Source organism: Alosa sapidissima, chromosome 10, assembly GCF_018492685.1.
Source record: "Alosa sapidissima isolate fAloSap1 chromosome 10, fAloSap1.pri, whole genome shotgun sequence".
In the NCBI taxonomy this organism is placed as follows: domain Eukaryota; kingdom Metazoa; phylum Chordata; class Actinopteri; order Clupeiformes; family Clupeidae; genus Alosa; species Alosa sapidissima.
The window spans coordinates 3,774,340-3,795,474 of NC_055966.1; the positions used below are offsets into that span (position 1 = coordinate 3,774,340).

The 21,135-nt window shown below is 41.6% G+C and overlaps 1 protein-coding gene and 2 long non-coding RNA genes across 3 annotated transcripts; 1 reads left to right on the top strand and 2 right to left on the bottom strand.

Moving 5' to 3' along the window:
- Positions 1–513: 513 nt before the first annotated feature.
- Positions 514–1,601, bottom strand: LOC121721146. The gene is made up of 4 exons (XR_006034751.1): positions 1,459–1,601; positions 1,233–1,308; positions 699–780; positions 514–603 (listed from the first exon to the last, which is right to left on the bottom strand). It is a non-coding gene; the product is annotated as an uncharacterized LOC121721146 (long non-coding RNA).
- On the top strand, positions 535–4,460 carry LOC121721144 (steroid 21-hydroxylase). Its single transcript, XM_042107841.1, has 12 exons — positions 535–656; positions 1,021–1,182; positions 1,268–1,357; positions 1,485–1,639; positions 1,818–1,913; positions 2,068–2,178; positions 2,402–2,488; positions 2,685–2,771; positions 2,968–3,081; positions 3,387–3,553; positions 3,795–3,898; positions 3,993–4,460. Exons 1-12 carry the CDS (start codon positions 536–538, stop codon positions 4,232–4,234), a joined length of 1,536 nt encoding a protein of 511 aa, XP_041963775.1. The 5' UTR covers position 535; the 3' UTR covers positions 4,235–4,460.
- LOC121721147 lies at positions 2,296–4,883 on the bottom strand. Its single transcript, XR_006034752.1, has 5 exons — positions 4,600–4,883; positions 4,112–4,189; positions 3,471–3,591; positions 2,926–3,084; positions 2,296–2,431 (listed from the first exon to the last, which is right to left on the bottom strand). It is a non-coding gene; the product is annotated as an uncharacterized LOC121721147 (long non-coding RNA).
- Between the last annotated feature and the right edge of the window lie 16,252 nt (positions 4,884–21,135).

Consider the following 21,135-nt stretch of genomic DNA (forward strand, 5'->3'; position numbering starts at 1 on the left):
CCTCAAGTCCCAGTTATGTCCAGGAGTGCAATTGGTCTTGTTTATATGCAAAATAATAACCATTTAAAGCAATTTTGTTGAACGTTGTAGATTTATTTTTCTTCTTGTCATTGCAGGAATCCAAAGAGGTTCTCTTTCAAAAACAACACCAAGCTTAGTGTCCTTGTCAGGAACCCTGACATAACGTGTGCTAATATATTTGACCACTTTGTCCCACATTAAGCAATTCAGAAATGTATTTTTTATCTTTATGTATAAATATTTTCCTTTTTTTGTTTTTAGAGATTAAACAAGCTTGTACTTGAATTTTACCTGACCTATTGTTGCCATTTGTGTGTGTGACTTGCTACTTTACGATGGCTAATATTTCAGACCTGGGAAGGCCAGGAAAATATTTGTTTGGCCTCCATTTGAGAATAAATAACAAGCCTTTATGTGGGGGTGGGTTTAGGCCAAGACAATAAAAGCAGATAGTAGTGCCAGGATTACTTTTTAAAACATCTGTCCCTGCAGGCTTCCCCTCTGTGTCCACATCATGCAGGTCTGGTTAGAGAGTGCAGGAGTTGGGCTGCTTTTTGCTCTTTTGTTGCTGGTGGCCAGTCTCTTCAAACAGAGAGGATATCAGAACAATGACCAGACTAACCACGAGCCCAAAGGTAAGCTTTTTGCATCGACTGTTGAAATCATTAAGCCCTTACCATATTCCAAGAATTTGTTTCAGATTGCTCCCCAGTGTTGTCCATACTTTCATTTATTTGATCTCATTAGTCTTGGAACTATCTGCAATGATAGTGTGCTGTTGCGTGAGCGTGTGTGTCAGCTGCCTAGCCTCCTTTAAAACTCAGACTTGTTCCGTAAGTTTATTGTAGCTCTAAGATCTAAGAGCATTCATAATGATATCCTGTGTTACTATGATTGTATGGATAAAGTGGATGGATGGATAAATAAATTGTGTCACACTGTGTGTGTATGTCACTCTGCCGCTACTGAGCCGAGACCTCTCCTCTCTTTGTGCCCCAGGCTGTTTACAATCTCCCCCTCTATCTGCAACTCTACCTGGCCCTCCTTCTCTCCCTCTCCTTGGCAACATGTTGGAGCTCATGCAAGAGCACCTACCTAGTCATCTGACAACTTTGGCACGTCGCTATGGAAACATCTACCGTCTCAAATTTGGCAACAACAGTAAAGATTTAATCACTTTTATCTTTCTAAGCATATGATATATGACTCACTTCAGAATTGAGAGCAATCTTTGTTTTTGATGCAGCCATGGTGGTCCTAAGTGGAAGTGACATCATTAGAGAAGCTCTGGTAAAGAAATGGACAGACTTTGCTGGGAGACCACACTCTTTCACAGGTGTTTCTTGTCAACATTCATTTGGTAATATATCAACATATGAGCACCGGCAAAAGTACCACAGTGGCTAATGGATGGTTCCTTTTTGACGAAGCACTTACCTGGTCTCTCCCTAACGTCCTCTCAGGTGACATTGTTTCTGGAGGAGGCTGCTCCATCTCCCTGGGCGACTACAGTGATGAGTGGAAGCTGCACCGGCGCCTGGTCCACAGTGCCCTGCAGCGCTGCACAGCTGAGTCTCTTCACTCCCTCATTCAGCAGCAGGCTCTCAAACTGAGAAAAGTACATCACACACAAAAATAACACAAAGACAGTATCCTAGAGGCTAACTGCCAGAGGCGATTCAATTATACACATAGCCTAGCGGGAGCTACAAAAACAGCCGAACAGGAGTTCAAGTCAAAGTCAAATGTAGTGAAAAAGTCGTTTTTTCTCATGAACTGTCTTCTTTGACATCCAGGTGCTGCTAGAATATAATGAAACTGCAGTTGATCTCTCTGAGGATTTCACTGTTGCTGCCAGTAATGTTATTACTACTCTTGCCTTTGGGAAACAGGTTAGTGCATGATACACCCTCACAGATACGACACAACACACTGAACAAAGTAAAAATATAGCCAGAATGTACATAAACATATGGACATAATAATTTGAGGTACATGTGTGTTGCACATTCTCAGTGCTGTTCTAATGCTGTTCTTTTATGCTAGTACAACAAGACTTCCCCCGAGCTGCAGTGCCTCCACGGCTGTCTGAATGAGATCGTGGCACTGTGGGGCTCTTCTTGGATCTCAGCACTGGATTCCTTTCCCATTCTTCGAGTCTGTAACTCACCCATTCCATCCTTATATCAGAGTCCATATTTTGTGTCACCGCTCTTCACTGACTGCATGCTCTCTTCTTATTCCATGTTGCTCTGTAGACTCAGTCATCCCATTTAGGAGGTAGCTTACTGTGGAGTTTTAGTATAAACACAGCAGGTTTGTCTGCTTGCTTCAGCATTATCATCTTTACCGTAATCATTTGATCTTTGTGGTCAATCAGAAACTGCCAAATCCTCCTTTCTCTCGTCTCCTGAAAGAAGTGTCAAGGAGAGATGACATCATTCGGACATACTTGAAAGAACTAAAGGTTGCAACAGAGAGATTGATTAACTGTACTATAACTGTGTATAAAATGTGTCAGATACTAGTGTGTGTCTGTGTGTTTGTGTATATACATGTGTGTGTGTGTGTGTGTGTGTGTGTGTGTGTGTGTGTGTGTGTGTGTGTGTGTGTGTGTGTGTGTGTGTGTGTGTGTGTGTGTGTGCATGTTTGTGTGCTATCAGGTGGAAGATGATGGCATAAAAGAAAGGGGTGCTCTTACAGCCTTTCTGAAGAAACAGGAGAAGACAGAGGGAGAGTCTCAGAGGTCGGTAAGTCGTCATGCCACCACTGGTGGAACTGTGGAACCAGCACTCCCCAGAAATGGGCACTTCTTCTCTAAAGTCTGTTGCTATTTAGATAAGTAAGCTCTAAATAGGTCTGTTGTGAGATTTAGGCCACACAATTATGGTCTAATGCTCTTACCATTAATGGGTTAGTGTCAGTGGCTTTGTTCATTTTCCACAGACACTGACGGACACTCATGTGCACATGACCACAGTGGATCTGTTAATTGGTGGGACGGAGACCACAGCGGCCTGGCTGAGCTGGACTGTGGCTTTCCTCCTCCACAGACCAGAGGTACTGCATGATTAACAGACAACACATCACCAATACATACAACACATCACCAATACATACAACACATCACCAATACATAACACGTCACCAATACATACAACACATCACCATCACCAACCTACAATATACCAATTTAAAAAGAGTATGTGGTTCTATGATGTGCAGCTTACATATAGATATTACAGTTAATGGGCTAAACCAAAGCACAGAATTGTGGAGGCATCCTTTGTTTTATGGTTGTGTGGCCTATGGAGACAGGTCATGACCTTCACTATAGCTGGGGTGTGTCTGCCACCTTTTGCCAGATCCAACACAAAGTGCATGAGGAGATGTGCTCGGTGCTGGAGGCCCGCTACCCAGACTACAAGGACCGGCACCGGCTGCCTCACCTGTCCGCTCTCATCAGTGAGGTGCTCAGACTGAGACCTGTAGCCCCACTGGCTGTGCCTCACAGAGCCATCAGGAATAGCAGGTGAGTCTACGGTCACTCATCTCCCTGTATATAGGGCACTACAGGCAGAGGGGAATAGAAATAGAAACAGATAGTTACAGATGCTACATTAATGATAGAGAGCCATAGAGGAACTGGGGAAAGATAAGGAACTTAACTTGCGCATGTCTATATTGCCTTTCTGTGTGTACTATTCCACACTTGTTGCTGTTAGAATTAAGAGATGTGTCGTTATTATACAATGACCTCTGTATGTTTACAGCATTGCAGGGTATTTCATACCAAAAGACACAGTGATCATTCCTAACCTTTTTGGAGCCCACCATGATCCTACAGTATGGAGAGACCCTTACAGCTTCAAACCAGGTTTTATTACAAATTATGTGTGTAACTACCTAGATAAGCCTTTGGCACTTAGATACGCCTTTGGCAGTCATGGTAATAGCCTTCTCTGTTTCAGAGCGCTTTTTAGAGGCTGATGGAGCGTTGCTTCGTTCCCTTCTGCCGTTCAGTGGAGGAGCTCGGTTGTGTCTGGGAGAGTCTGTTGCAAAGATGGAGATTTTCCTGTTTACAGCTTACCTGCTGCGAGATTTTGAACTTCTTCATCCTGGCGATAAGGAATGTCTGCCCGATCTAAAAGGAGTGGCCAGTGTGGTGCTGAAGACCAAGCCATTCAAAGTTATTGTCCGCCCAAGGGCATAGAGTTCAATTTCCATTTATTTAAATATCACTGTATCCTTGGGTTATGGCAATAGTACATAACTGTTTTGGGGTGGGAGACAGATGTTATTTTCGATAGGTTTTTAAGTGAACACTACATCATGCATTTATGTCTTGGACTTAGTTGCTCCACAGTCATGTGCTGCTGGATCGAATGTGTCTGCATGACTACAATGAACAGAAACAGGTTGTAAATAAACTCTGACTGTACGCTAACTGTATGTGCAGTTTTTTTTCCCATTTTGACAATAATGGTAGATATAAATAATGTCCTATAAGGAGAATGTAATGGGGTTATGTAAAAGTGTTTATGATTATGATATTTAATTATGATTAAATGTCCTTACATGAACAGAAGTTTCGCTGAATTTTCTATACATTTTGTACATTTTGAGGAATACTCTCTGTAGGCCTAGTACTTTTGTAATGTTTATAGCCAATAGCCTCTAGATGGCGCAAAACCTCCAAGATTCTTGATGCGAACCGTTATCAGAGACGTTGACGTTATCCAATTGCAGCTCAGAAGTCATACTACTTCCTGTATGTGGTAGTTGCGGGACAACGTTGTCTCTCCCCTCCTCCGCTTCACTTGTTTATGTTGACTTATTTTCATTTTGAAAGTTTTTTAGTTTGTGTCCTTAATAAGTAGGTCACAGACGACCAGCGTGTATGACGTATGCGTGTAATGTTTAAGGATAGGCTAACTTCAGGTGTTCAGGACGTCAACGTTATACCATGTTGATTTTTATATGTAGGGACGTATTTTCGTTATGTTAAGATAGGATTTCCATACAAAGATAATGAATGACCACTTCATAACTGTTGGGAACATCGCCCTATGTCTCGTCGCCCTGCTCAACGCTCAAAGGCTATTTAAGGTGACTAGAAACTCTACAAACTTTAAACCGTTTGCAATGTTAGCTACTCCATAAAAAACAACTATCATCACTTTAATTCATCTTCTGTGCATTATCTAGTTGTGAACGATTTCCCCTTATCTCTGATTGACGCCACTTGGCAGCATTTGCTACCATCTATCATTTAGCTTCTCCTATGCTTAAGACTTTTTTGATAACATTCAGGGCAGGCCTATAGGCCTAGACCTACATGAGATCAAATAAGATATGAGATTTGCTCATGTATCACACATGTATGGTATTTCAAAACAAAATGACATTTCTGCAGGTTCACAGAGCTCCAGCTGTTGGATTTTTCCTTGTGGCCTGTTCAGCTGGACTGTCTGCACTTCCTAGCAGTCCACTGTTAGGGTCTGTGCGGGAGGACCTTCAGTGGGTTGCAGAGGTACTGGGCCCAGCCATGGTCTCCTTTGGCTTCCTCTGGCTAAGTGATGACCACTCCACAGCATACGTGCTTCTGACTGGCTCGGCACTTCTCTCCACACTCACTGACTGGCTCTCTCGAGATGGCTTGACTGTGATGTCCCGCTGCATGGCCCTGTCATCTCTCTCTTGCTCACTCACCGTGTGTCTCTTTGCGGGGAACATATTAGGGGTGTTAGGAAGTGTGGCCTTAAGTTTGCCCGCCATTGTGGCTCTCAATAGCACCAGTCCTCTCGTACCTCCTGAAGCTGCTGGGGGCGTGCTGAAGTCTGTTTTGATTGGCACTACCGCTCTAGGCTGCTGGTCCATCAGGCAGTCACTAGAAAAATACTTTCAGGACCTGCAGGGCTGGGACAGAAATAACATACTTACTTGAATAACCCATTTGAAGTGCACGTGTTTACCAGTTACCAATTACCAGTGTAAAGTGAGAATGGATTGTTGGCTGATAATACCATTTTATTCATATTTATAATATGTAAAAATCTAACTTGACTCATAGGATGCACTGTTTTACCCCAGTAACTTCCTTTTTTTGCACATATCAATATGTATTATCTTAGTATGTAATGTCTATTTATAATGGCACTTAATAAAGCAGATTGAAGTTGTGAAAACAAACATCCTCACACAAAATGAGACAATGGCACGGTATCTTGTCATTGAATTTGCAATCGAAAAGTAGAGCAAAAGCCATTCATTCTTGTAGGGACCGGTATGGAACACATAACTTGCCTTTGTTTCTGGTAGTGGTACTATGACTATGTTTTGTCAGCCTTATTACACACAACACATTTGTTCTTCATTGCTGTAGTGTTAGTTCAAATTATTTAGATAACAGGCTCCTACAGTAAGCTTAAGCCTGTGTCTATTTCAGTAAAGTCCTGATATTAGCAACAGTGCTGCAATATTCAATTATTTTGTTATTGTTCATGTACGAAATTTCGATCTCTTTGTATGTCTTGACATGTGAATAAATTAACAATAAAGCAGACTTTGACTTTGATATGAAACAATTATTTAAAAAAGGGATTTCATTAACTACAGTAATTATTGACAACACATATTTTGCAGAACTAATCTTTTGACAGGCTTTGTGTCACTGATACACAAGTTCCAAATGTCAGTGTCTCTGACAACTTTTACAGGCTGTAGCAGTGTGCGTTGCTCCACCTCTAAATAGGGGAAATAAATAACTAAAGTGCAAATGTAGGCTACTGTAGCCTACATTGGAAGTATCCTGGCTGTCCACTTCCCTAAACTACTAGCATGGCAGGTGCACCAGCAGCAGATGAAGTGTAACTGTCAAATGTCTTCACATAGAAATCGATCCTTGTAAATATTGTTGCCATTCACATACGAACTCTGCTTTCCCTCCAAATGTTTAAATAGTAAAAATTTCCGTCTTGAAAGTCCTTTCATTCATAAACGGCATCCATAAAGATATCCTGCATGGACCCATTTCAATAGTTTATTTGTGAGTTTACTTGTAAACTCTACAAACACTTGTGTGACAGCGTTATAGTGTAGGTAGGCCACATATTCTAGGCTTGAGTAGGCTACCCTACCATCCATGTTACAAAGTTACTAACCTGTTGACCGTCTATGGCAACTCCAATTTGCAAGTTCTTAATTAGATATAATTATAGGCTACTCTTAGCCTACTGGATTAAGACGCGTTTTTGGGGAATGAACTGGAGAAATATACTCTTTTCAGTTGTGAGGAAGACATCTCAGAAAATGTGATGCCACTTGCATGAAGGGTCTCACTGATGTAGTGGGTATTACAGCTGTTAACAGGAAGGACAGAACGCACCACTGCAGGATAAAGGAAAGAAGCCACTGAGTTAATTTGATGAGAAATTCGATTCAGACATGACATTTTGTTAGAATGGTTGTAACATTGGCCATGTAGGCTATACCCCCCCCCCCCCACACACACACACACACACACCTAACCCCCATACACACACACAGGTACACCCCCTCCCCCACACACTCCATTAATCCCCCCCAACATATACACTAGGCGATCCCCCCTTTCCCCCAACACACACACCATTACACCCCACGAGCACACACTCTCATTACACCATACATCATTATCATCATTACACCATACACCCCAAACACAAACACCATCACCCCCCCACACACACACCATTTCATCATCCCCCTCCCACACACCCTATTACCCAACACACACCCCCCCCCCACACACACACACACAATTTCATCATCCCCCACACACAAACACACAACATACCCCCACCATTTCATCATCCCCCTCCCACATACCCTATTACCCAACACACACACAGCCTAGCCTACTGTAGAAAACGCAACCATCGAGTGGCGTTTGATCGCTGTTATGCTAGGCTAGTCTACTCTAATTGACTGACACCAGATCACACCAGTTCTTCATAGCTGAAGCGGTGTGTTGTTGCAATGGCTCTTTAGTTGGATGGGATAATTCTGAGAATGCGGTGTGTTGTGGAAATAACGTGTCATTAGTCTATTCAGGCCACAACAGTAGGCTAAATGTCATTGTTTTTGAATTAGAATTGAGCACTTACTCTTTCAAGAATTAATTATTACAAGGGAAGTTTGCAAAGCATATGGGATGTCCTCGATGTTGGTGTTGATTGATATGGAACCATAATTAGGCAGGCATCCCACCAGCTAAGCCATGGTCTGCTTTCATCATCTGGCCCACTGTGACCTAGTTCAACCCATGTGTCATGATGCCTCTCTTGAGAGCTAGCACTCAGCTGGGAGGCAGGAAGGTGTGAACCCAACCCAGGGCTCATCAGCAGGGCAGGAAAGGGCTTAGGGAGGGAAGGGCTTCCTCCTACCTGTGGAGCTCACCGTGCTGTTCCGACCAGCCCATGGGACCAGCCCCCCCTCCCTGAGCGTGGAGAAGAATGGAATGTCAGAAGAGTTGTTCTTGGCACAGGCTGTCGTAGGGAAACATCTGACGTAAGCGGCCACTGTGGGGCATGAGGGTGCCTTCCTCTGCTGCTCTTTAGCAACTCCCCCTTTTATGAGGAAAAAGTGAGCTGCACAGCGTGAGGCTCCACAATAAACACACAACGCTGGAAAAAGCAGCGAGCACGAGCGATTTTGGAAGATGCGGGGATGCCTGGAACCGTAGCAAACACCTGGAGCTTAGTATGTAGCCTAGCCAGTGTAGCCTTGTTTTTTTTTTTCTACTTGCTAAACAATAGCCTATTTTTCCCAATGTGAATGTGTGCGCTCTGTGATGACTGGACAGCTTCAGAGATGATTGACAGTTTTCTTCTTAAGGTGTTGTGTTCATCATGAGAATACACTCTGTCTCCAACAGAGTTATGACGGGAAAACTCGTTTGGACCTCTCGGGGTACCTTGGCAAGTAATGTGTATTACTTAGCCTACTATTCATTTGAGACAAATGATTCTATCCATAACAGCATTATTTCCGAGACCCAAGTAGAGTTGAATAGCCAACATTGTTTCTCAAAGGATTCCACTGTAGTTCCAGCAATTAAAACATACTGTGGAAACTGGGATCCCTCTTCTGTGGGATTTATGGGGGAGAGAATGGGAGGGATTAGCAGAGATGGGTCTTGTGTTGAAACCAAAGAAATGGTTGTGTTAGGATTACACTGGGAGCAGGCCCCCTGTTTTAAACTGACACTAAAATGCCTAATTGGATACAGACACCATTGCACATGGGTTTTCTCTGACTATACCCCCTCCCCTCTCTTTTTCTCACTTGCACACATATGTCCGGCAGGAAGCACATTGTTTAAAAAGGGAAACTTTTTCTTGATGTGCGAATAGATTGCTGGCTCATTTGAACTGATGTGCTCCCTGAGGTAAGAGCTCTCTCTGGTCATGCATGCAGGTGTCTTTTATAATGACCCAAATCACAAATATCTGTAGCGTGTTTTGGGGTAACAATGTGTCAGCTAAGAAAGCTTGCCAGTATATTAAGTTAGCATAAGATGTTCAACTATGAAGTTATATATGAATACAGCTTTTTCATTACTTTACACAAAATCCCTCTGGATTTATTGTGATTTGAAGTATGCTCTGGATGAGTGGGTTTGCAATTATGAAACTGATAGACAGAATTATTTGTACAGATATGTAAATAGCTCAAGAACTAACTAAACACCCTGGCTCTGTGCTTAAGGATTTTTTATTTTTTATTATTGTAAAGACCAACACTGAGTTATGTATTGATTGATTGATTGATTTCTGGATCAAAGATCATAAAACAGTAATCCAAAGGATGACATGCTAAAGTAACATACTTATTTCCAGCATGGTCCTAGGCTAGGCTATATATCTGTGTAGGCATAAATGGTTACCACTAATGCTAGACTTCACAGTGCACTCTAAACTATGTATCCTGAAATTGACTGTGAAATAGTTTCTATATACGGTACATTTCAATCAGAAATGCATATGAATATGTATGAATATGCATATTCAATCAGAAATATACATTTCAATCTAAGATAACTGTGAAATGAGTGGTCACACTTCTCAGTAAGAGGTCAGATTGTCGTCCAATGCTTTCGAGCAGCTTGTGTGCAGCCCCTTAAACTTGCCATAAACTTGATCTACAGTGTATCAATGCTACTAATTACAGGCCCATGCATCTCCGGTTCTCAGTCTTCTGGAGAAAATGTGTTGGAGCAGCTGTCTGGATCACGTTGGGCTTCCAGCAGCAGAATCATATTTAGTTATGGTGATTTTGATATAGTCCTAATTTCTGGCAGTGGGCTTTTCTATTTCTAGACAGTAGAACAGGCAGTGAGTTGTTTTTTTCTGAGATGGCATTGAAGGGATTTGTCACAGCTGTTTATACTGTTTTGCTGATTTCATGTAATCTCTAGCTTATGTGCGGTGTTCTTCAAGTCTCTATTCTTTGGCTATTTTTTACTGTATGTTCATTAACCCTCCTTCACAAAGTATGACACCTGGTTACAGTGCTCCCATCTCTCCACTGAGTCGTTGGGATTCATTGAGGACTCATGTTGAGTGCAGTCCACTGACCCCAGAACATCTCCTGGGAAGTCACTGGTACTCATTTTTTATTCTCACTCACTCACTCACTCACTCTCTCTTTCTCTCTCTCTCTCTCTCTCTTTCTCTCTCTCTCTCTCACTCATATGCTGTACACACCTGCATATAATCACATCTCCCTCCCTCTCTCACGCATATGTGTGCAGGGATGGATCAAGTGGTCCGTTACATGTTTTTTTGAGTGTTTTTTTTTAGTGTAGACTTAGTGTGAAGTTTTTGCAAACTCCCTCTAGTTCAGTTATTTTATGAGGATGATCTGAAGTTCAACTAGAACTTGTAATGAATGAATGAAATGTAATTTCAAGTGATCAGGATAAAATAATTACTACATTAAGAATTCACAAAATAGTTATTAGTTGCTGTTCTGATGTGTAGTGTGATACATTGTGAACTGCAAGTGTAAACTGATCACAGCCGAGATTATTTTAGCACATGGTTCACAGCAAGGGAATTCATATCACTCACTTTTTATGAATGTCAAGCTTGCTGTGGTCTCATCCAAGCCATGCACCTGCCACCTTCCTGTATGATTTTTCTGGTGGATGGTGTGCATAACTCTGGAAATACACACTACCGTCTTTGATTAAGTTAATTCCACCTAATCGTCTGTCCTCAAGCATACTTGGGAGAGCCCAGGATTGTGTGATTGTATGTCCTTAAACATACAGTACTTGGGAGAGCCCGGGATGGTGTGATCATCTGTCCTTAAGCATACTTTGGAGAGTCCGGGATGGTGTGACGAGAGGTAACGAGGTCAGAGGTGGAGGTGGAGAGATGGGAGAGGAAGAAGAGTGTTGCTGTGCTCTGGGACTTCCCCACACGCTGCAGCATGCAAAGCACAATTAAAGGAAGCCCTTGGGATGGGGGATTCCGTTGAGTTCCGCTGCCCAGCGCTTTAGTATGTGTTCACTCAGTTAAATTTTCATTTCCTAATTTGCTAATTGAGAGTTAAATATGGTGCAGGTGTCAGGTGTGGGATTAGGAAGAGCAATCCAGCTCATACAGGGGGAAGATGTGTTTGTCTTTGAGCGGTGAGGCTGGTTTCTCTCAAATGACTCAGAGGAAATGTCTTTGTCTAATGGAAGGTGGAAGTGTCTTTGTTAAGTGATTTTACAGCTGAGTTAGTCCTCACATACCCTACAGTGGCAGTGATGCTGAAGTATAGGGGAAAGTTGCTCTTGGGTGCTCCTTGTTGGTGCCCCCCCCCCCCCTCCCCCCCAATTCCTATCCTCCCTCACCTTTCTTATGCAGCCCTTGCCACTTAATCTACTAAACCCCTCTTCTACTGCACTTTTTACCCCCCCCCCCACTTTGCACAAATAGGCTGACACCAGACATAATTTCACTGCATTTCTTACTTCCAGTAACTATATGCATGTGACAATAAACTTCCTTGTATCCTTGTATCCTTGTATTTAGGAGAGTCTGTTCCCCAAAATAAGATCCACACTTGCAGCGCACTGCTCTTGATGTGCCCAAGTCATAAAACTGAATTCTGCCTTTATGAGAATAAAGGTGCAGGGTTGTCTGTTTATGGATGTTGGGTAGGGAAAGGGTTATTTATAGGGGAAAGGCTAGCTTACACTGGAGTACAATTTACACCTCATGAATGGCACTTGGCTTTAGACAACATACACTCAAGCAGATTGACCTTGACACACTGTTGCTAAATGCTCACTTTATGGGATGGGTCACATCTAACCAGCTGCCAGTTACCTGGACACAAGAATGCGTTTGTGTCCTTTACAGTGTTGTTTGAAGTTTAATGTCTTCATCGTACTAATCATCATTACATTTGTTCTGATGAAACTGCTGTGAGTGTGCGTAAATGCGCTAATACTTCCATATTTGAACTTTGGGCAGATGTGTCCCTACCTGGTGCCAAAAGTGAGCCAAGCGAAGCTGCTTCAGCTCTCTGGCCACCTTGTTCTGCTTTACAAGGCGAACGCAGCCAAGCTTGTGGCTTCTCCTTAGTTCAGCTCAATTAAGCAGCCTGTCGCACTCACTGCAGTCTCTGGCAGGCCTCCTGCTACATTCCATTTCTCCTCCATACATCTGGTCTCGTCTAATGAAAGCACAATGTGTAGGGGATCTCTCCCTCCTTCCAGTGACAAGATTATCAAATCCGATTCCTGAACACTGAACACACACACTGGACCTCTCACCATTATTTAGTTTACTCAGTATTCATCTCATGGCCAGATAAGATAACGCAGATTATCTTACCCACATTAGATTCAGCCAGACAGGAAACAATAGGATGCACAGGACTCGCTGGACCCAAACTCAATCTCTTGTAGTAATGGCAGCTATGACACAAATACTGTATTCATGCATACAAACAAACAAACACATTATGGACAACCTATGGCATGTGCACAGACATTTTAAAATGTAATCAAAGGAAGTTGTGATGGTCTGATTTTTATGGTCCATAAAAAAGATTTCATAAGTGTGTCCTGTAATTTCACCATAATAAACAGGATATGCACAAGATTCAAACTGATTCAAACTGTCACATGTGCTATTGTTTTTGTGGTTAAACTCTATGGAACTGTTCTCTCTTCCTGTTTTATGAGGGCCATTGGGATCGTTTGTGTGAACATTTTGTCTATGCCCCATTGTATGATGACATCATCTCAGAACCTGTCCAAGTTATGAAGGGTATGGATCAACTATGCAGCATGTGACTTGGTGGGGAAACGATGAGCTCATCTCTCTCGTGGAGCTTAGATTACTCATGTTCCTATTCGGCCAGATTAAAGTCAGGTCAAAGTGATGGGCAGGAAAGCGTGACCAGGAAGGTTGAGAAGATTCCCCTTTCCATTTGACCCTCACAGGTACTTTACAATTTAGAGATTGAGATTTTCTATGTTTTTGTGATCTTTTCTAGAGGATTGAGGTCTGGACCTATAGAATGGGTCTGATGAGGCAAAAAAAAAGCCTTGGACATATTTGGTCTTAAAGCACAACATTTATCTATATGGTCTGATTGGACTAGAGGAAGGTCAACTTCTCCCGCCCTATCTATTTCAGTTCGTCAGCAGCTGGTTTAATGGACAGCTGTCTACATCCCACCAGCAGGGGTCAGTAAAGAGCCATGATGCCAGTTTGACCAGGAAGCGTAGGCCTCTGTGTAGACACTTATGTAGTTTGACTTTTCTTCAGTGGGTGACTCGGTTCACCATGAATCACATGTCTTGTGCTCACCATTTTGCTAGTGCAATACATAAGAATGTTTAAGATGTCATTCTCTAACCATTGCAGTAAAGGACAACATTTACATCTGATATCATACATTACTTGCTCATGCAAAAAAAAATGAAAGGGCAGCAGTCAGTAGTTTATTATATTATATTTTGTATTAACTTCATAAATTGTAGCATAACAAGGTGAATGGTAGTGCTGTATGATCAAGGCCTCTTCACTCCCTGCAGATCTATGATCCATGTCTTTGCTGTTGTGTAACACGTCTTCAAGTTATCAGATGCCTCTAGGGTTTCTCCTTCCACATTTCCATGTTTGTTTTTGTCCCTGTGACCTTCTTGCTGATCATAACACCTTGTGCATTCAGTGGCTGTCCTTATCAGTCATCTTTATGGGGTCAGTCTCTCCTTAGCGTTTTTTATATATTTATTTTTATATACTAATATACTTATTTTTATACATCTAATCAGTATGGTTGTTAAGAAAATTATGCTTGCAGATTTTTCTAAGAGGCATTATACCATATCAACTTAGTAACATGTAACAAATTGTGTTCTGTAGAACTTCCCAGCACTATTGATTAAAAAATCAGACCAATGAACTTTTCTTTTACTCCTCAGTTGAACTTGGAGAGGTAGCATGTATTAAAATGAAATGAAAAACAGGTATGAACCTTTTTACTGTCAGTCAGCAAAACATATCTGTGCACAAGTCTCTAATTAATGGCAAATTATCAGTTTGAAGTTTGAATGACCACACATCTCCATTGAAGAGCCTTTAGTATTTACTGCAGGTGAATTTTTGAACTTGTTCCAGTCATATATAGACAGCCAAATATCTTTTATATCAACCTCATGTCAGGGACCTGTTGCTAGAAAGTGTAGTTTATTCCATTAAATTCACTGAACATCAAAATTTTAGAGGATTAATATGAACATAATTTATTATACTCTGGCTGATTGCTTTTATCTTGTTTGTAGGAAGACATTCAATTCTGCGTGACTTTTTAAGAGGGTCCTCCTCTAGTTTTAAAACAACTGCCCCCAGCTCAGCCTGTCCTCAGATCCTTGGAGGGTGGCGATGGCCCTCTGCATGGCAGCGCTAGCTAAATTTATTGCGTGGCAGCTGCAGCGGTTAAATATAGCTCACAGGTGGCCCTGAGAGGCCTGCCTCCCTGGCCGACGCACAGTCAAGTGGCACGAGTGCCAGGCCAAAACAATGCAGGCCAGACCAGCACAGCTCTGCAGACTTTAAATTCAGGTTCAACCTTGGGGGGCGGAACGGGGACACACAGACCGTTGTGCTTAGCAACCATTCATCTTTTTGATTTAGAGAAGGATAGGATGAAATGGAGAAATACTGATTTTCATATCTACCATTACATAAGTAAAGAGGATAAATTAAATGTTATCTTTTTTAGTATATGCAAATACAAATGTGAAGATGGGGGAGTGAATACAGGCTTGTATTCAGACTTGATATGTAATAGATTCAGGCTTGATCATTTTCAGGACTATTCCTCCTAAAAGTGTAATGAACTACTGTACTTCAGTTACTTCAGTGTTATGTACTTCATGAAGTTCAGATCTCAACAACCAGTCTTACTTTAGCAGGTGTAATCATATAACTTAACTTGCATTTATATTAAATACTTTACAAACACACTTCAGGAGAGATTGCAATTTGCAGTTGCCTCTTAATGGGGCTAGTATTTGAAAGCATGAATCATTAGGGATTGTTAGGAAGCAGTTCATCCATAACATTTGCATTGTGATTAGAGTGTGTTTACAGCAGGAACATTGCAGTTATCATTTCCACAGTGCCTCTCTCAACCTGCCACCTTCCGCTAGGCTACTATGTGGCGGTTTACTCCAGCAGCCCCTGGGCCCACCTCCTAAAAATGGATCTTCTTACTGGCTCTAGTACCTAAAGCCACGGGCCAGTGGCCTTCTTACCCACTTTCCCTTGAGAGCTCACCACCTGGCTGGTGCAAATTTGGGAAGCAGCTTGTTTTTGTTTGGGTTGTTGGCTCTTTGAGTAGTAGTGGACAGTGAACAGTGCAAGTGAAGATTACATTCAGTGACTATGTTTACATGCACTCTGTGTGGTTAAGCTTATTGGAAAAACAATCAAGAGGCCAATCAGCCAAGGTCATAGTATGTTGCTGTAAGCATGTGATGCCGTTCGTGGGCTGGAGTGCCATTGCGTGATGTTTACAGGGCTCCCTCGTAAACATATTCCAGTCTCGTCTCTCGCTCACTCCCGCTGCCTGCTGCTCAGTGATGTCACCCTTTGTGTAATCTCCCAATTAAGACTCCTGTTTGATGGCAGTAGCTGCGCGACATTTCCGGGAATGCAGGCCCAGGCACGTTGTCTATTAACCTGGCAGCATCCATCCGTGGGTTCTTCAGATTGCTCAGGGATTCATTGAGGTGATTTACCTTTAAATACTGCTGCACAGATCAGATGTCTATAAATGTATTTTATTCAGTATCCACATTGTGACACTTCGTAATAATAATCAAAGGGGGATCATTTTGTATAATGTGGGTTTTAGATCAAAGCACTATGACGGACACCTGAGAAACATGGGAATAAATTGCACAGCCCAAAAAAAACCCAGGTTGGGTCCCATTTAGAAGGCAGTGCCACTATATTTACAAGCTGGCAGAGGTTTAGTCACACACGGCTGACTCTCCTTTCACTTCACCAATGTGTAAAAGGATTACGCCACTCAGGAGAGGTGACCGCCAGCCAGAGGGGGAGGCCATTAGACTTGGGTGCAAGGCCTCAAGGTTTTAGCCGGCAGTTGTAGAGTTGTAGAGTGAAGCCGAATCTATTGGGTGTTGTTTTAACATCAACATCTTTGATGTTGCATTGTTTCTGGCTTAGTACTGCTGACTAATAATAGATAGATAGATAGATAGATTAGATACTTTGTTGATCCCCAAGGGGAAATTCAAGGTCTCAGTAGCATACAGACATCACACACAACATGCACTTAGAGCAGAAAGGGTAAATATAAGTATATACATATAACAAAACTCCACTGTACAATAGAGACAGTAGAAGATAAGAAAAACTAACAAAACTAAATACTAAATATACTATATAAATTAAATTAAAAAAATTAAAAAAATCCAGTGTGCTTGAGGGTGATCAAGCATGAGACGCTTGCAGTGACAGGGCCGGGGCTGGCCTGTAGTTCTGTGTGCATGGTAAGGTGCTCAAGAGAGTGAGTGTCATGTAATACATGCAGTGTTGTAATGTAACGGAGTACAAATACTTCGTTACTGTACTTAAGTAGAAATGTCGCGTATCTGTACTTTACTTCGCTATTTAAATTTATGCAAACTTTCACTTTTACTCCAATACATTTCCTAGATAAAATGTATACTTTTACTCCGTTATATTTCCACTAAGCATCTTCGTTACTCGTTACTAATACATAAAATTAGAAGAAATGTGTTCGACTGCAATAAGGGAGGTTTGGCGAATCACTGCTCCTAGATTGCATTACCCATGCTCCGCACGCTGCGCGCTCTATTTCAGCGCTTGTTTGTTGCTAAAGGAGGAGGACGCACAACTGAAACCGCCATTGAAGCACAAGCACCTACTGGAGGACCCGTTATCATAGACAACCACCCCGATGATAGTGGTGAACTCGGTGAACAGGGTAGTGGTGAAGATAACGTCATACACCCGTGGCCGTATTTGCAAGAAATGTTTCTGTACACAGCTTTCTGGGCAGCCGTGGCCCACTGGTTAGCACTCTGGACTTGGAACCGGAGGGTTGCTGGTTTGAGTCCCGACCAGTGGGCCGCGGCTGAAGTGCCCTTGAGCAAGGCACCTAACCCCTCACTGCTCCCCGAGCGCCGCCATTGTAGGAGGCAGCTCACTGCCCCGGGATTAGTGTGTGCTTCACCTCACTGTGTGTTCCCTGTTTGTGTTTCACTAATTCACCAATTGGGTTAAACGCAGAGACCAAATTTCCCTCACGGGATCAAAAAAAGTATATATACTTATACTTATACTTATACTTGAACATGAAGCTGAACATTCTGCTACCTGCCTCAGCAGCCTGTGAAAGGCTATTTAGCATCTCAGGACTTGTCTTCAGTCGAAGAAGATTAAGACTGAATGGCCCGGGGTGGGCAATCGGGAGAATTCCCGGTAGGCCGCTTCACTTTTGGGCCAGTCGAGGAAAAAAATGTTGACATTTGTCACGTTAGTCTATCTTTTCTTAAAGTAGGACACTCTGTGCATGACACCAATGCAATGCCTCTGCATGGGTTGTAGCCTATGTGAGGGAGTTCTCCCCTCCCAAAAAGAGTTGGTTGGGTCCATATAGCCCGTCTTTTCCAAAAAGTTTTCTCAGATACGGATAGACGAGCCGGCCCTACAGTAAACACAAGCATAAGGAAGGATGGATGGTAGAAAGAGGCCAGGAGAGACTGAGCAGCAGATCAACCAGTCGACCACTGAAAATGATGAGCCTCATAGTGATGATGATGAGATGATGAGACTCATAGTGATGAGGAGGCCATGACTACAGGGACAAGTAAAGAGGATAAATGAAAGTTATTTAATGTAAGAAAGAGCAATTACCCTACATGATAAACCTATATGCCTTGTTTGCTCAGAAGAGGGTGTAGTAGCGGTGGTAGTGTAGTGGTTAAGGAGCTGGGCTAGCGTGCAGTAGCCTGAAAGTTGTCGGTTCAATTCCCAGCTTCCACCGTTGTGCCCTTGAGCAAGGCACTTAACCCCAAGTTGCTCCGGGGACAATGTGATCCCTTGTAATATAGCTGACATATGTAAGTCACTTTGGTCAAGAAGTGTCTGCTAAAATGTAATGTAATGTAGTAAAGGAGTAGCTAAATCACCAAACAACAATATAGCCTACCCATGCAAAAAACATGTAGCCTAAACATTAGTTCAATATGCCTCTTTGTGGAAGCGTGGGATAAGCTACATTTTAAAGGCTTTCTTTCTTTCTTTCTTTATGCTTTTGTTAACTTGTGGAATAGTGGAATATTCTTTGTTAACTTCTCAGTTGAAGTGAATTATTATATAACCTTTACACATTTGTTGAACCATGGTACTAATAAAAACTACAGGATAGTAAGAGCTGAAATGTTGCTTCATTTATCCAATTTCCACCACTATGGAAAACGTGGGCCGGTCTTGGGCCTGAAACTACCGGGCACTGAATTCTGGCAACTTTCTAAACCAGCGTCTTTTGAAGATGAACAGACACCTTTTCAGTTTCAACTAATGACTGGCATATTAGAAGCTGCTGGACATAGGTGGCCTGTGTGTGTGTGTGTGTGAGAGAGTGAGATAGTGACCTGGGGAGTAGTAAGCCCTAGAAATGCTCATACCACATGACCATACTGTTCTCCCTACAAGCAGGTCATTTATTTTTTTGAAAGAAATAAGTTATTTATTTTTACCTGAAGTTCATACAAAAGTGACATTTCTGTTTCTGTTTTTTTCTTTGATGTCAGCTCTAAAAATATGCTGTTTGTTCTTTGAACTTAAGAGAATTGTGCCTGAAAAGTCCTAGAAAAGAATGTGATTTTGATTTGATGAGTGAGATTAAGAAGATATGGGAACCCTGAGTATGCTTTATGCTTTACTATAAGAAAGCCAAAATAAAGTTCACAATAAAAGTTCAAAATAAAACTGCTTGCTTTTTACTTTTACTTCAAATACTTAAGTACATTAAATATCAGAAAATTACTTTTGATACTTAAGTAGTATATATCAGATACTTTAAGACTTTTACTTAAGTAATATTCTAAAAGGTAACTTTCACTTCTACCAAAGTCTTTTTCTAGTACGATACTTGTACTTTTACTCAAGTATTGCTTTCTAGTACTTTATACAACACTGAATACATGAGCATAAACAATATTTAGCTTAATTCTAGTTTTGATAGAATATGTGTTATTGTTGACGTCCTGAAATTTGTGATTTAGGGCAAATGATGAAGCTGTTCCTTGATGGGCAAGTGTTAGTTTTGTTAAAGCCTTTTCTTGACTTTGACTCACTGCTCTTTCTTGACTCAATGCTCAGGATTAAACTTGCATGACTTTAAATAACTATCACCTTGGTTGTATGTTTATGTGCATGGCAATGCTGGAGATTGCTATAGAACCAGGTTTAGCTCAAATGCTTCCAAGCGCTGATTAATACGCATTATTGATTCTTATTTGTGGCAATACTTTCCCCCTTCCAAAGTCATCCACACATGATGAGAATAGACTTGTTAGTATGACCTAGATTTTATGGATTATTAGGTAAGCATATTGATAAACTAGTAGAGCACTGGAAAGGAAAGTAATCTAATCCTTTCAGGTGACTGGTGAACCAACCAAAAGAGTTTTACTAACATTGCCTAGTGAGTATGTAAATAAATATTTGCCTGTTGGCAGCTTTTAATTTTGGTTTGAGGCTTTGATTAAATCTGTTTCAGATTACCAATAAATTACAGAGCCCGGGAGGTGACATTTTTGTACATTGACAGAATGTTACTCATTTGAGTAAATTTGTGCTCATTTTACTAAATTGTGGTCTCATTTTACTAGATTGTGTGCACAATTAAGTATATTGTGCTTGTTTCACTACATAGTGCCCTCGTTTTACTATATTGTGCGCACAATTGACTAAATCGTGCACACGTTTTACTAAATTGTGCGCTCATTTTACAAAAACTAAAATGAGAGCACAATTTAGTAAAATGATCGCACTATTTAGTAGGCTAACACGTGTGCACGTTTTAGTAAATTCAATTGTGCGCGCGATTTACTTAGTAAAATGAGCGCACTGTAGTAAAACGCACAATTTAGTAAAATGAGTAGGCTACACAATTTAATCAAATGAGAGCACGTTTTCTGGATACTGTATACACCAAAAAATCTTGCAAGGACCCCTCTAGGGTTCTGTAAACAATGGCCAAGGGCTCTCTTTTTTGTGGGCAAATGACATGATTGTATTATGAATGAAGCATGTTCATCTGGTACAATCTGGTACCCTCTTATGATATTTTGCCACAAAGATAAGATTACCTAAGTGACAAGCCATTAATACACCTGTCACTAGAGCACATTTTATGAAGAATGCATACTTTCCTTTTACTCTTATCCTTGTCATTTTGCATGCAAATGTCCTTAGAGTATTTGTGATAGACTGTATGTGGAAAGTCAAGGTTACACATAGGTCTAGCTGCATCCTTCCTCTGTGTGCAGGAGCCTAT

What these genes read in the sequence shown, in the direction of transcription:
- LOC121721144 (XM_042107841.1), top strand. Translation starts at nt 536, where the DNA reads ATGCAGGTCTGGTTAGAGAGTGCAGGAGTTGGGCTGCTTTTTGCTCTT. An exon ending in AGAGCCATCAGGAATAGCAG is followed by an intron (nt 3,554 to 3,794) that starts GTGAGTCTACGG and finishes GTATGTTTACAG; the next exon opens with CATTGCAGGGTATTTCATAC. An exon ending in CCCTTACAGCTTCAAACCAG is followed by an intron (nt 3,899 to 3,992) that starts GTTTTATTACAA and finishes TCTCTGTTTCAG; the next exon opens with AGCGCTTTTTAGAGGCTGAT.